This window comes from Excalfactoria chinensis, chromosome 21 (genome assembly GCF_039878825.1).
Source record: "Excalfactoria chinensis isolate bCotChi1 chromosome 21, bCotChi1.hap2, whole genome shotgun sequence".
NCBI classification, from domain to species: Eukaryota; Metazoa; Chordata; class Aves; order Galliformes; family Phasianidae; genus Excalfactoria; species Excalfactoria chinensis.
The window spans coordinates 5087690-5103026 of NC_092845.1; the positions used below are offsets into that span (position 1 = coordinate 5087690).

At 53.1% G+C, this 15337-nt stretch overlaps 1 protein-coding gene across 5 annotated transcripts in view; it reads left to right on the forward strand.

The window, feature by feature from the left end:
- The window catches only part of ETS1 (ETS proto-oncogene 1, transcription factor), a 60631-nt gene that overhangs the window by 22706 nt on the left and 22588 nt on the right, over positions 1-15337 (forward strand). The window contains exon 1 of one of the 5 annotated variants that reach the window (XM_072355003.1): positions 1795-2107. The exons of the other annotated variants lie outside the window; for them this stretch is intronic. Within the exon in view, the coding sequence (XP_072211104.1) occupies positions 2026-2107 (82 nt within the window). The 5' untranslated portion in view covers positions 1795-2025. Of the gene's footprint in view, positions 1-1794; positions 2108-15337 lie in introns of those variants that run through there. 5 annotated transcript variants of the gene reach the window in all.

Here is a 15337-nt window from a genome sequence, read left to right on the forward strand (position 1 = left end):
ACTTCAGCCAGTCTGTAATGCTCAGAGGAGAGGCCAAGCCAAACGTATCAGCCCACAGGAACAGGGTTAAAGCACAGACACCTGAGAGGCAGCTGGTGCCTTCTCTGCTCAGCATTTTTATCCCAGCAGCAGCTCCTCTGCTGCATCCAGGAGCATCTTCACCCGTGGGAGCCTTCTGCATGGTGTCAGCAGCTCGTCCCCATCAGCTCTCACACAGGCACAGCAACACGGCCTCGCTGCATGCCTGCTCTTTCAGCCTGGGGATTGTGGTTTGCTGCAGGAGGCTGCACTCACTCTGAGCGCTGCGGGTTCTCAAGCACTAGATGAGGGAACGGTGGGGCCATGGGGGCCGCAGGTGCTTTCTGATGGCTTCACTGTGGCCAGGAGGCTGCAGCCAGCTGTGGGGCTGCTCCCCCCACAGCAGCACGCATGCGCTCTCCCAGCCTTTCCCTGCTCCCCACCGTGCATCACGGACAGCCTTTCTGCTCAGACTCCTCTCTACTGTCTCTTCCTTCAATCATTACTGTCCATCATATAAGGGGATAAACAACACCAAGGCAGGACAGGTACAAGTCTGTCATGCTGTGCAGGGGGGTGCAAGAGGGACCAAGTTTTATTCTTGCAGCCACCCTCTCAGATTCATGTGGTTTGTTGCAAATGAGGGTGCTCAGCCTGCGTGCCTTGCCTGCAACACCCAGCATGGCTCAGAGCTTTGGGAAGCACACAGGAATCAGGAGGGTGATTGGGTGCTGGTCACAGGGAATCACCGGTGTGGGTTCTGTATAGAAGTGAGGAACTGATTTTGTAAGTGGAGGGTGAACTGGAAAGACAAACGTGAGGCACCCGAGGTTGAGCTTTCAGGCACAGCTCGCTGCCCGCTGTGCTTTTGCTGGTGTTCAAACAGCCTGAGCTGTCTGCCTTGGTTAAACAGCTGTTGTGGGAGAGAGCATCAGGCTCTGCATTTCTGGCCCCGGCACCTCACAGCTTCTTTTATTCCCACCGACATTTCTTCTATAAATACACCTTGGCTGAATGAGAAAGGCAGCGCTGAAGCTAGAAATACTTCTGAGCTCTAACATCAGCATCTGCAGCTGAAGCACGCTGGGGGGTTCCTGTTGTATGTGTGTTCACGTGCTCTGCCTCATCCCGGGGTGAGCAGCCCCAAACTCACCTCTCTCCCTATTGCAGCCCCTGGGCCCAGCTTTGCTGTGTCCCTGCCAGCGTGTCACCAACTGCTGAGACTTTCTGAGAGAAACAACCACAAAAACTGGTTGCTAATAGCTTTTTTTTTTACACTTGTACCGGTAATTTGACATCTGTGAGTCATAATCTCCTTTCTGCTCTGCCGTTTGTGGTCTGAAGTTTTTGCTACCCAAATATAATAAAACGTATTTTATGTGAAAACCGATATTCTTCTGTTAAGCTCACAACACGCCGGCCCAGTACTCACCTTGCATCTTTCTATCCGTTCCCAAACCCGTTTGGGCTCCCACCTGCACAAAGCCCACCCGAACTAGCCCTCTTTGCTGGCACATGAGCGTTGCCCGCACACCCCGGGCTGGCGCTCAGCGCGTTGCTGTCACCCGTGGGCTGCCGGGGTTCCGCGCTGTGCGCACTTCAGGGCATCGAGCAGGGAGAAAATACCACCTCGAGGTCTTTTTCCCCGCGTGAAAACGGGACTCGCGGTGCCGCAAGGCGCAGCTCAAAGCCCCCCGAGGCAGCTCCGGCTCCGCTCCCCGCAGAGCCGGGCCCGGGGCCGCCTCCGGGGCGGGGGCAGCCGGGTCCCTCCCCGCCGCTGTCACAGCCGCCCCAACGCCCTCCCCTCGGCTCAGCCCGGCCGGGCGGCGGCGGCGGGGGGGGCGAGGCGGAGCGGAGCGGCAGCGAAGGAGCGCGGAAGGAGAAGGGAGAGAGAGCGAGGAAGGAAGGAGGAGGAAGAGGAGGAGGAAGGCGCTTCGGCCGCCGCTGCCCCGGCGCAGCAGCCGCCCCCCAGCTCCCGGTCTCGGTCCCCTCGCTCCGGCCTCAGCCATGAAGGCGGCGGTGGACCTGAAGCCCACCCTGACCATCATCAAGACGGAGAAGGTGGACCTCGATCTCTTCCCGTCCCCCGGTGAGCCTCCCGCGTCCCGGGGAATCCCTTCTCGCCTCCTCGAGGGTGGCAGTTTGGGGTGGACATGCGGTATATGGGGGGGGGTCCCGTGGGAAGGTTGAGGTGCGGGCTCTGGGATAAACGCGAAGTTGGCTTCGGAGCGCTCTAAGACTTCCCCTCCGTGCCCTGCACAGCGACCGCCGCACCCCGCGCTCCACTCGGTGCCGGCAGCGCTGCGGGGCGGCGCGGGGCGAACAGCGGCGGGATGCGCGCCGTGGGATCGGGGCAGCTCCCACGGAGGGGCAGCGAACGGGCTAGGCGGGGCCGCAGCTCGGGCCGTGGGGCGGATCCCCCCCCCTCCCCGTGGCTCTGCGTGGTCCGAGAGCGGCCGGGATGGGGAGCGGGACGGCCCGGCACCGCCTCTTCATCGGGAGAGCCCGAGGCTCTGCTTTCCTTAGTTTGATTTTCTTCCCTCCCCGAAGAAATGGGGGGAGGACGGGTATTGCAGCTATCCGGGAAGGCAGCAGCGTGTCACCGTCACGAGGCGCGCTTTTTGTTTGTTCTTTTCTGTTAAATTCTCTTAGCTCTGAGTTGCGGTGCGGGCTGTACAGAGCTGGCAGTTGAACGTTTCCCATACGAAGGAGTGATTCCCTGTGTGGGCTCTGAAGGGCTTCCAGTTGCGATGGGGATGCTGAGGATCATTTCCAAAGTACCTAAGCAGGTTAAATGAGAGGTTCTGGTAGAGCTGAGGTTCTGTTTGTGCCCATTTCCTACAGCTCTGATTGAAAGTACATTTACCCAAGTCTTGTCTGTACACTTCAGGTCATGACTGCTGTCTTGTTGCTTCTAGAGGAAACAAATGGGATGGGAAGGAACACCTGGCTCATGGGCACAGGGCTGGGAGGGTTTGTTTGTCTTCCAATCAGACCAAATATCTGTTTAAATTTAAACATCTCCTGGTACGGGTGGCAGCGGCTACTGAGGAGTCTTTGTTGTTCAGGTGTTTGAGCAGCAGATCAATGGAGCTGCCTTTTGCCTCAAGTGAGGACGTGTTGTTTCGTGCTGCCTTCAGTTCGTTTTCTTCAATTCAAGCTCTTTTGCAGCTTATGTCAGCAAGCAACTCTTAGCTTTGACCCAAAGTTTAAACTTTGGCAGGAAGAGAGCTGAGAAACACAAACCAAAAAGGTAAAAAAGAGCTGACTCCCTGTCGGTTTCAGCTGCAGTCGCTTCTGTTTTGGTGGCTGCGCTAACGCTGAGCCAGAAAGGTCAATGTTGTCAATTAGCTGGCTTAACCTCATTTCCCCTGCAACTTTTTAGAGAATGCTGAAGCTTTCTTGCATGCTTGGGACTGACGATGAGAAAGGGAGTGTGGATGCTGCTGCCTTCTGTTTCAGGCATCCAGCAATGCCCCAAATAGGGGATGTCACACTTTCTCTGCTTCAGTCTATTTCAGACTGCTGCCGTGGTCCTGCTTGCTCAGCTCCTTGGTATCTTCTTGTGGAATCTGCCATCAAATGTGTCCCATTGCCCTTTGAAATGGGTATGGCCTGGTTGAGACGAGCCACTCGTCCCTTTATGTGCCAGCGAGGCAGTAAAGCAGGTTTACTTTACAGTGTCCATGGGGTTTAATATTAGGGAGAGCCAATACAGGCACAGGTTGTGCAAAGTATTTCATGTGCCTGGTGCTGGATGCCCTGTAAAGCCGCAGAGATGCATTGGCTGTGCTGCAGCATTCCCCTTTCTCCCCAAAGCAAAAGCCTGCTCTGACCCACACGTGTAGCAGCCTTGGTGTGCAAAAAATGGGATGGGATTTGCACTGTGTCCAAAGGGTTTAAAAATAACTCGAAAGGGATGTGAAGTTCTACAGGGTGTCCAACGTCAAATTCCCTGCTGTTTTCAGCCAGAACATCTGAGGGTGGTGAGGTCAGGAGCCAAAGTACCCCATAGTGGTCTTCTTTAGTATGCAAGTGGTGGGAGGAGGGGAGTGTTCATTGTAGTGCTATGAAGGAGTGCATGATAACATGGTTTTAGTTGCAAATATGTATCTGAGCCACCAATGGGTTAGCAGACCTAATTTACCAGCTTTATTACCGTGGATATTTCAGAGTTCATCCACAGAGGGGATAACCCAAACCAGGCACGAATCAGTGCTACCTGGAACTGAACGTTGCAACTGGTAAACGCTGCCCTCTGCAAATCAGTTTGCTTCCTTCAGTTCTGCAGAGCTCTGTTTGGTCTCTGTGGTCAGAGTTTAAAGCAGCCCCGCAGCCCTTGCTGGAAGCTGGCAGTGTGCCACTGGGACTCCCAGTACTGAGAGATAACTGCATTTCTTGCTAACGAAGTTGCAGACCTGCTGCCCCGGGGCTTCCCACAGGGCAGGGTGTGATGTGCAGGCGGAGGTGCTGGGCTTTGCATCCACTCCCTTCTTTCCTCCTTCCCCTCTGGGTGCATCTTGATAGTGGGCATCTTTCTGCCCAGCATAGAAATAGGAATGGGCTGTGAAATCCTGACAGGACCCATCCGTTTGGGCTCTTCCCATGTGTACCTGAGGGCCAGCTGTGAGACAGACATGTATTTCCACTGGCCTGCGTGTGGGTGGCATCCCGGGGGTGGTGTTTTATCTGGCAAGAGCCCTTCCCTCTGTTTAGTGTTTGGGATGAGTGAGGTTTCTCCTGCTGCGATTGCTGCAGGGAAGCAGACAGCTTCTGCACAGTGCATGTTGGGATGTAGGATCTGCACATGGCTTCCCCATCCCGGAGCCAGAGCTATCTCTTCTTGTCCTTTGCTTTCACTTTTAGTGTACACAAATGAGGGAGCTTGTATTTGAGCAAATCTATCGGCTGTGTTCCCTCCTGTGCTGTGCCTTGCTGCAGGGAAAGGGCAAAGTGCTTTACAAGCCCAAGCATTTCTTCATCACAGCCTTCAGATGAGATCGCAGAAAGCACAAGTTTCCAAACACACGTCGTTAATTCCCACACAGTCTTTATGGAGGTGTGCAGCAGAATCCCACTCGGGGGAGTCAGACTGGGGGCTGGTAGGAGTAGAAAGGGAGAGGCATCGCTCTTCTGCAGCAATGGGTTTGATGGGTTATCTCTGCACAGCACCCACACAGGGTTGGTCCTTGCAGAGGGGTCAGTTGCTGTTCTTGGCGTCTCGGTGATCTCAGGGCAGCGGAGAATGCTGGCAATCATCTTGAATGCTTTTGCTTCTACACCAACAGCAAAGGTGAGAGATCCTCTTTGCCTGTCGGTTGCTCTGTGTGGGCACGAATCATCAGCCGACGGCGATGCTCAATAAATGAGGGCTTCGGGCTCCTGCAGTATTTTCAGTGTTGATTGCAGCTGTATGAGGTGAGAATTTGAGTTGAAAAAGAGCAATTATCTTTCTATGCACTTACAAAATGCCCATCACTGTGGTATCCAGCTGGGATGGGGGGATGATAGTTTGGTAGCAGGGAGGGGCTGGCTGCACCTGGCTGTCACAAGTTCGTTCAGTGTCAACTTGTGTCTGCTCGAGGAATAAAGCCGTGGAAAGAGCTGGAAAGAGGCAACCGGTGATGTTCTGTGCCGTTCCTTCACGGCCTCCTTTGGGGATACACACCCTGAAGTGCATCCCTGGATATAAAGTGTTTTTAACTTTGGTACAGAGAGCAGAATTTCCAAGAAAGAGGAGCAGAGCCCCATTACTTCCACGTTTTCATCACGCCGTCCACAAAGCATGTAACAACTGTGCAATTACAGCACAGTTACACGAAGTGGCCTCTAATTTGCCGTGTAATTATGGCGTGCTATGCTTTGATGAGCCTTATAAAATGAAGGGATAACACAGTCTCATGCAGGAATAAGCTCCAAAGGGAGCTAACGGGCAAGTGGTCTGCTGGCCTGAATGCGTGACAGATTGCTGGCAGGCAGTGCCTGTGCTCCCTGGTGGGACCCTGCTATGTTGGCTTTTACCAGGGAGATGGCTTTGGAGACTTCCATCTAGATTGATCTATTGTGTGGCTGAGCTGGGGAAACACCAGGTCCAAGTTTAGGGTTCAGAGGTGCTGCTTTCCCTGCCTGGAGCTGGAATTCTGGGTGGATGTGGAAATCAGATGGGAAAGAATGTGCCTGGCAGTCTCTGAGCTCTGCAGACTCAGCTCAGAAAGCCCAAGCAGGCTCCCATTTACCTCTAGCAGTCCAAACCCTACAGTTAGACCTCGAGGTGGCAGTTGGATGCTGGGGGCAGCTCTGTGTCACCGGGTGGTGTTTTGGAGTGAGCAAATCCATCTCTGGCACCTGGGGAGGAGGCAGGTGTAAGAGCAGACTGAATATGGAGTAGGGTTGTAAATGAGCAGGGATGCCACGTGGAGTGACCGTTTGCAGTGTGATGGGATTTGGGGAAAGGAAAAAAACAAAGCAATGTGGATTTGTCGCAGACAATTAAAGGGATTCTTTTCCTTTCAGCACCATCAGCTGGCACTTGCATGAGCACATGAGCTGCCTGGAGGCAGCAAATTGCATGACTTAGGGAGATAACTGTTACTACTATCCTTGGAATGAATGGAAAGGATGAAGCTGCTGGCATCTCACATTCAGCTCGGAAAAGACTTTTGTGGGGGTAGGAAGGTGCCAGGGGGCAAACTGAAGCAACGAAATCAGGGACAATGTGCTTTGCTTGAGCTCCTGCGAGCAGAGACTGCCCAAACTTTGCACTGTCAAGCTGGAGATCCCAGCAGACTTTCCTCCAACCCATTTGCTGCCTGTGTGCTTGGGGCTGCTTTGCAGCTTGTCCAAATCAGCACAGCTCCTCTGCAGGCTGGGATGCTCTGAACCAGGAGAAAGCCTCATTGCTGCAGAAGCTGGTGGGACAGATCTGTAGCTGATATAAACGGCACAGCTGTCACACGGCCAAAAATTGGCCCTGCATCCCCTTTTTTTTTTAGCCCACGACATAGTTATACATCTGAGCTCTTTTGTTCCTCTTCCGTGACTAAGCTGCTCACTGCCTTGTGTTTCTTTTTTTCCCCTTCACTGTGTAGTTTATAATCTCCCAACTAGATACAGAAAGAAAATTTGTTTGCAGTGCTGGCCAAGAGGCTCTGGTTACACTGGCATCGGGCCATGCTTACATCTCCAGTCAAAATACTGCTGGTTTAACAATAAATATTTATTGATTCTCCTACAAGCTTCTACATTTTTCCCAGGTGCGGTGGAATTTGGGGGCGGGGGCACTTGAGCCCTGAAGAGGCTTTTTCGTTTGAGCTGAAGTGGCTGTTGTTGGGTTTGCGTGGAATTTGCTCCTCCTGATGACAAAAGTGGGAGATGGCTGCGGAGATAACAGCTCTGCTGTGGGCTGGGTGCCTTGCAGGCTGCCTCCGTGTCCCCGGTCTGTAGTTGTGCTCTGTCTGCATCCCAGCTTCCAGGATTTGTGCCTGTGGCTGCTTCAGGCTCCGGTGGTAATTATGGGAAAATGTGTAAATCTGCAAGACTCTTTATCTGCATGAATATCAACTGGAATCGGGGAGTGGCTCCTGTGCAGTGGGTTCAATGCTGGGTCCAGAGAGATGGCAAAAGAAACAGTAGTTCTGCTCAGGGGCTCTGCCTTCACATCTAGAACTGCTGGATCTGAGAGCATGTGCTTGTAACGTCAGCAAACTGCAAATGCTTGCATGCAAAACCTGAGCTTCTGCAAGCAGCGCGTGTTCAGATGGCAGCAAAGCTCACAGTGCTCACGTTCAGAAGCGCTCAAAACTGTGCTGCTCTTTTTGCATGCAGTGGGTGGCTCAGAGTAACTTCAGGCTTATTTAGCTCTGCGTGGGGAGCAAACCCAGCACTCCTCCTGTCTGAACTGTGAGATGAAACTGTGCATTTTTTGCGTGCTGTTTTGTTTCCCCCCTGCTCAACTGGCAGCAGTCTGAGCCTTGGTTTGGTCCTTGGTGACCTGAGCGGCGTCAAGTCGCTGGGACGACGTCTGTCTGGGCAAGACCACGCAATACGTTTTCCCCATCACCTCCCTGATCTTGCTGATCATGCACAGTTTTTTTGGCACGTCTCGAGCTGCGGTTGCTGCCTGGTGCCCTCTGTTCAGCGCCTTTGTGCACCGCGTGCCAGCTTCGCTGTGCATTTGCAAGAAGCCAGGATGCTGTGCTGTTCAGCCCTGCATCTGCTCTCCGTGGAGCGATGCCCACTAGGAAAATACCCTGCTAGTGCACAGTGGCTTGCACATGCATGGAATAAAGAGCAGCTTTCTATCCCAGAGAGGAAAAGGTCCTTTTTCTGTTGCTCCTTTTGGGAGATGTCAAGCTTTGGAGGATATTGGAGATCCCACGTGGTTTGATGCAGCTGTAGGTGCTGGGCAGTGTGGGGAGGGCTCCCTCACAGCCGTGCTGCTTGCAGATGCCCATGGGCAGCTCTATGCAGCCAGATGACTGCAGAGGCCAGGGGCTGAATGGCTGCTTGGAGCTTTAGCCCCAGTCCCACTGAATCAACTTTTCAGTTTAATGCTGGGTGGAAGGCTTCCCTTTTGCCTGGGATGCTTGATGGAAGCATAGGGCTGACGTAGCAAGACAGCAGCTTTCTGCAGGAAGCACTCAGCTGTGCAGCTCAGTGAGGCAGGGCTCCAGATGTTCCACTTCTCCTGTGATGATGCCAGAAGGAGCGGAGACATCCATCCACCTCAGGTGGATACAGACCCAATGTAATTCAACAAGCGTGTGCAGTGGGCTGAGCCATGTGCTATGCACGGGTTCATGAGGGATTGCTCCCCTGTAGGATGTAGTTCTGCTCATATGGGTAGGCTGGGATGGCTGAGGCCGGCTCCTCACCCCAGCGAAGCATTCGGAGCTTGTTAATGAATGAAATGCATTTTCTTCCGTGGAGGGGATTTTAAATTGGCTCCACATGGATTATGTACATTGTCGCACTTTCCCGGAGGGTGATGGCATGATTAGGAATGTGGGTTTGATGAAAGAAGCCAGACACTGAGTCAAAGCTGAGCGCTCCCCCCAATCTGCTCCCCGCCCCGTGCCCCCTCTCCCCCCCCCCCCCCCCCCCATCTCATTTAAAATACTTGACACGATTCCAGGGCATTCTTCAGATGGCTGCTGAGGAGCACGAGAGGAGCAAAGCAGCGGGACGTGGCTGTTTGTGCGTCGCACCACACACTGGGTGCTCAGCCCTAAAACTTTGGGGACGCTGATCCCAACTTCTGACACCAACAGTGGGCAGGGCAAGGTTTAACGTAGGGAAACTGAGGCACAGGCCACTGGATCCAGACACTGGGAGCTCTCCAAGCTTTGTTTCATGTTGCTTTATATTTCTTTCCTGTTAGCATCATCTATCACAGTAATCAAAATGCGGCTTTTTGACCCACATGAGGGTTTTTGTTTTATAGGTTGACTGCGTGTGTTTGTGTAAAACCGCTCCACTTCGGTCAGTGCTCTGGAAGCTGAAAAAACAGCAAGATTGGGTGTTTTTTTTGTGTGTTTTTATTTTTTACCTTTCAGTTTTGAGAAACTGTTTACCAAAAATGTGAACCGCCATCAGAAGCGACAGCAAAAGCTGAAAAAGCTAAAAGAAAAGCCGCAGTGATGCACGTGAAGTTCAGGCGTGTTTTACACAGCCTTGTGAGAAGCTGTTTCCCAACACAATCCCAAGTGCTTTCTCTTTTAAAACACTCAGGGCCCGTTTCGTAGCCTATTGCCTCCCCAAAACTGCTTGCTGAGGTCACCAAGAGCAGTTCGTCCTGGTTTGCAGCTCAACAGGGGAAGAACTCCTCCATCCTCATGGCATCACTTGGGATGTTCTCCAGGATGGGATATGGAGAGATCCGGGCTCAGCCTCACTGTGCTGTCCCCACTTCTGGGCAGCTCAGTGCCGCCACAGGGCTGGGAAAGTTTCGCTTTCCAACGTCAGCAATGGGCTTTCAGGGCTGTCACGGTAGCTGTGGCCCAGCGGGGCACTGAGTCACTGGTGCTGTTTTCCATCCCTTTAAGCGGCTCCAGATTTGGAGCTGGCTTGAGACTTGAAAGGCTCCGGCCGTGCGTGTGTTCTGCCTTTGAGCTGGATGACTCTCGCGTGTTCCTGCGTTCAAACAGCTCAACCCCGAGCAGCCGTTACCATATGGATCCTATAGAGTGACCCGGCAGAGGGATGGGTTACATCAACAGGGCCAGGAGGGATGGGGAAGTGGGGCTGGGTGAGTCTGAGCTGCTTGGCATCTCTGGGTAGTGTCTGCCTTGGGAGCTGCTGGTCCCAAGTATTCATTGGATATGCTTGAAAAAAGGGAAGTGTGGGGGGAAAAAAGAAATGCAGAAGGAAAGCAAAAGGGATGGATAAGGATAATGTGCCTTTAAACAGCTGTGTGTAACCGCGCTTGCTAATGGGGTGACTAATTCCATGCATTGCAAAGCAGCAGCAGAGCCCACTGCCAAGGCGCACGCAGGGCCGGAGAGTCATTGCTGCGTGCTCACCGTCCCCTCCCTGCCCTCCTCCCCCCGGGCAATTAATTTACTCATCTGGAGGGCACAGCCCAGAGATCTCTTGACTCAGCAATCAGGGGCCGATGGGAGCCGTGGGAGCAAATTCCAGGCAAGAAACAACCTCATGACTTGTCTCGGAAAAGATTGCTCCAAAAAGATCCCCTTACGGTCATGGAGCTCGCCATGCCTGCGCCTTCGTCAGAGCCTTGACGAGCTTCGTGATTGCCCAACATTGGGGAGCGGGGCCAGCCTGGGGGAGTTGTTGGAAGTTTCTTGCTTGGAAAAAGAGAAGGATTTGCTTGGAAAAAAGAAAGATTTGAGACCGTGGGGTGCTGGAACCAGTGCCTGCTCCCCAGGGCATGGGGGTGTGGGGCCACTTGCCAGGGCAGGGAGCCCAGAGCTTGGCTTTATGTTGCTTTTTGGGTCATTCATCCCTTTTCTTCCCGGCTTCCCAGGGTTTTTAAAACATTTCCTTTGCCTGCAGGCAATTTGGAATCTTCCATCGGTGTTTGCTGGCTGCGGGCACCAATTTTACCTTCAAATGGCACCAAGGATGAGTTATTTATTTATGCTTTTTGGCCTGCTTTTTCTTTTTTTTCCATTCTATGTGCCTATCTTACCAGACCTTTTTGCCAGTGATCATCATCTGAGCCCTGTTCCCTCTGAGCGAGCACTGGGGTCTGTGCCCTGTGCTTCCCTGTTGCCTCAGGGGATGCTCTGGGGTTTTAAACTAGGTTGCTCTATGTACATTTCAGTTCTGCAGCCTGGCTCCATGGGTGGGAGCCTCATCAGCCCACATTGTGGCTCAGGAGCAGTGACCCAGCCCAAAGCTGCAGCATCCCAGGGCTCATTACAATCAGTGGAGGATTCCCGAAGTTCCTGGCAAGGGCTCCTGGCTCCCGAGTAGCCGAGCGACACCCCCACTCCCTTCTCCATTTGCATCTCTCCTAACAGCCTCTTGGCCTGAGCAGCCGAATTCAATCAGCCCTTTCACCATCTGCTCCCAGGCACTTCTGCCGGGGAAGGCTCAGGGCCAGCGAGGCTGTAATTCCTTAATAGCTTCCGGATGCTGCACATGGGGTGGATGCGAGGGCTGTGAGCATCTCAGTCTCTCTCCTCCCATCCCTGCAGCTTGTATGGAGGTTTCCAAATTTGGGCCTTCCTCTGAGCACCCTCAGCCCCCCCAGCTTATTCCTGCCAGCCCTTTGCTGTCCCATCCGAGGCCAATAGGTGACATAATCCTCATCCTAGCCAGCCCTTGGTGCTGGGATGGGGATGGCTGAAGATAATGGGGCAGCCCAGCATGGTTTTGGCTGCCTTCCCCTGCTCACTCCCACCTTCCTCCTCTTCCCAAGGCTTGTCTGGCCCTACTGCTGCCCTGGTCCCTGGTGGGAATATTCCTAGAAGTTAGATTTGGAGGAGAAAAGCTTCCTGGGGCCGCTTGGGAAAGCTCTTGTTCTCCTCAGTGGGGTTTCTTGATCACCTGGAGGCTTCGCAGTGCAGCCTGAATGGTGCAGATCTCTGAGCTCAGTCTGCTTTTTGGGAGCCCTGGTGTCTGAAACTGACGAGAAACATGGAGGAGGTTTAATCTCAGGGCTGTTCTTGGGCTTGGGAAAATCCACTATTTCCTTGTCTGCTTTCAAACAATAACAGCAGAAAGAGAACTGTTCCTGGGATGCTGTGAAATGCAGTCGGTCTGGCAGCAGTGTTTCCAAGGCACTCAGTCCAGCATGGTCTGCAGAGTTTTGCTTCCCAGGTTATTTCCCAGGGCTGTTTCTGACCTCCATCCCCGGAGGAGCTGAGTGTGGTTCCTTCTCCTCCTACAGCACACGATAGAAAAAAGGTCCAGATCTAAACTGAGGTCATCTGCTGTATCAGTGGCTCCCTTTGGGGGGTGATACCAGGTATGGAGAGGTGAAAACAGTCCACCTTTGGGAATGTTTAAACTGTGGTGAGTGTAGGTCATGTGTGGTTCCTGTCAGGCTCATGCTTGTGGGTGATGCTCATAAAGGTGCCAGCTGGGGGTGCCTGGGGACACTTGAAGTCTGTGGGTTGGCATTACTGGAGTGCTGTCTGGGGAAGAGGAGAGGCTCTTTGCCTTGAGGACTTTCAGCCTCTTCTGTGTAGTTCTTTACTCCTCTCCTTTAAATGCTGCTTCTCAGAGAGATGCAGTTAGCATAGGGGAGATGCATGGGCTGTAATGAAGCTCCTTAGGTTCTGATTTCAGCTGCGGGGCGGCTGTTGTGTGTATTTGTGACCCACAGGAAGGATATGATACCTTCAGAGCCATTAGCACGCTTGCAAATGCAAGTCTTCATCAGAAGTACACCCAGTGCTGCAGAGATGTAAATCCATGCACAGTGCAGGGGGATGAGAGGTGTACAGATTGCTGTGCTACCTGCTTCTCTTGTCAGCAGCTGACAGAGCTGGCTATTTGTTCTACGGAGTTAGCAATAACTTTGTTGATTACAATGATTGACTATCTTTGGTTTAATGTAATTTAGAGCAACCAGTGCTGAGATTTACCAGCCGCGCTCCGACCTCCCAACCTTAATCTGGTTGCAAAAGTCTGTGCAATTACTTGTTTGATTTGAAAGAGAAATATGGCCATCTCTCCTCTCCCCCTTTTGGGACTGCAAAGCTGGGCAGCTCAGACTGATGCAAAAGAACAGACTTGGCATCTTCATGTGCTGCGATGGAGGCAGAGAAGAACGAGGTGACACAGCAGGATGGGGACCTGGTGGTGACTGTACTCCTTGTCCTCCTCCACGTGTCCTCTGCTTGCTGAGCAGAGCTGAAACACTCTGTGCTGCATAGGGGAAAAAAAAAGAGACTGATATTAGAAATCAGGCCTTCTGTGGTGAGGCAGCGGCCGTCCCCGTGCAATCCACCAGGGATGTGATGCGCCGCAACTTGCACCATTGTGTTGAGCAATGGTTTCTTGAGGGCTTGGCTCTGTGTCTGCCTGGAGCTGCCCTGGAGCTAAGGGTTGGCTGGGGAGGCTGCGGAGGTGGGTTGGGATGGGCAGCAGGCAGGAATCTGCAGCTGCGGAGCGATGTGGCAAGCTTCACCCCCAGAGTCTGCTGCCCCGGGCAGCGTGTGTGCTCAGGAGCTGACCTGCTGCTGCCTTCCTCACTGGCAACTCAGTGTTTTCTGCATCACTGCATCACATGGAGATGTCCTGTGTTCCAGGGACGTTGTCGGAGGCATCTCCTGCTCATGACCCATGGGCACTTCTTATTGCGTGTGTACTGCCAACGTGCTCTCTGTTGCAGGTCCAGTCCTTCCTGCTTTGGCAAACATACTGGTTTATGGAGAGAAAGCTGGTGAGCGGAGGAGAGCAGCTTTGATGTGGAGAGGGATAGTCTGGGGCTGAGCGTCATCCTGGCTCCGGGGCACTTCAGTCTGTGTCCTGCCATGTGGTCCCCACGTGTCTGGCATGACATGGCATCGATGCAGCCTGCGGGCAAGGGCTGATGCCAGCACACAGGGTTTACACAGAACTTGGGCTGGGCTAATAATCAAGTGGAGGTTGGGGAATTCCTTGGGACAGATTGGAGGGGAAGGAAAAGAAAGGAGGGGCTTGGCTGAGTGGCTGCATACCTCATCTCATTCTGAGGCCAAGAGAACTCCGGCTGCCTTTTAGAACTGGTCTGGCAGTGGAGTCTCAGCAGCAGGGACATCCGTGCAGAACATCTTGATGGGAAGCGTGTTGTGTCATGGTGATGGACAGCGCAAATGGCATTTGGGCACAGAGTCATTTTGTGTGACCGCAGATATGCAGTGAAGCCATCTCCAGCTGTGAGGTCATGCATAGCTGCTTACAGAATGTTGGCACAGCACGTTCTTCAGGTGTGCTTGAGCAGGCTTGGTGGGTTGGGATCTGTTTGTGGGGTGATGAAAGACCTAAGAATGACCAAAAGTCTCTTTGGCCGATATCCCTGCAGCAGGGGGACAGCCCTGCCAAAATATCTCAGCCTTCCCTTTTCACACTTCCTATCCTGACAGCATCTTCCCCACACAATGTACTGCTGATTAACCTCAACTCTGACTTGCAAAATCACTGCTGGCCAATTTCTGGGAGACTGTCACATGAAATGCAGCAGTTCTGTGCCTCCTGTAGCAACCAGAGTGAGCGACTGGAGGCAACAGAGCTGGGCTATATAGCACTTTGATCCAACCCGTGTGTGCTCTTGGAGTCCTGAGTAACTGTGCCATGGCACTTGGTGCCTGAGCATCCTGCTCCAGGGATGAACCCTCTGTCATGTCACTGCAGCAGTGGTGTCCCAGGTGGCATTACCATGGGGATGAGAGCAGCACAAGTTGTGCATCAGCTTCCTGCAGGGAAGTGTTGGGTGTATGAGATGGGAGCTACTATTTGTTCCCCAGAGCTCCCAGCCTTGGTTTGCCTTGGAAAGGGCTCCTGCGGCTGTGTCAACCTGAAGGGTCATTAAACCTTACGGGGTTTCCAGCCTAACCAGCAGAGAGCGAGGAATTTCAAGAGGCTTCTGGGCCCAGGCGTGAGCTATTTGAATACCTCGGGCAGCCATCCAAGAAGCAAATGAATATCTGGTTGTTTGTTCAGTCAGTATCACTGGGTTTGGGGAGGGTGTTTTTTTCCCCCCCCCCTCTCATTGCTGTTGAGCAATTAGAGCTTTGCTGCTGGGGCTCAGGGTGTGAGAAGCTGGGTTTTTGCTGCTTGTTTGCGGAGGAGCATCTCCCTGAGCTCAAGTACTGGTGTGAGGTGGCTGCCACAGGCTTGACCTGGTCTTGCTATTTACACTTGACCT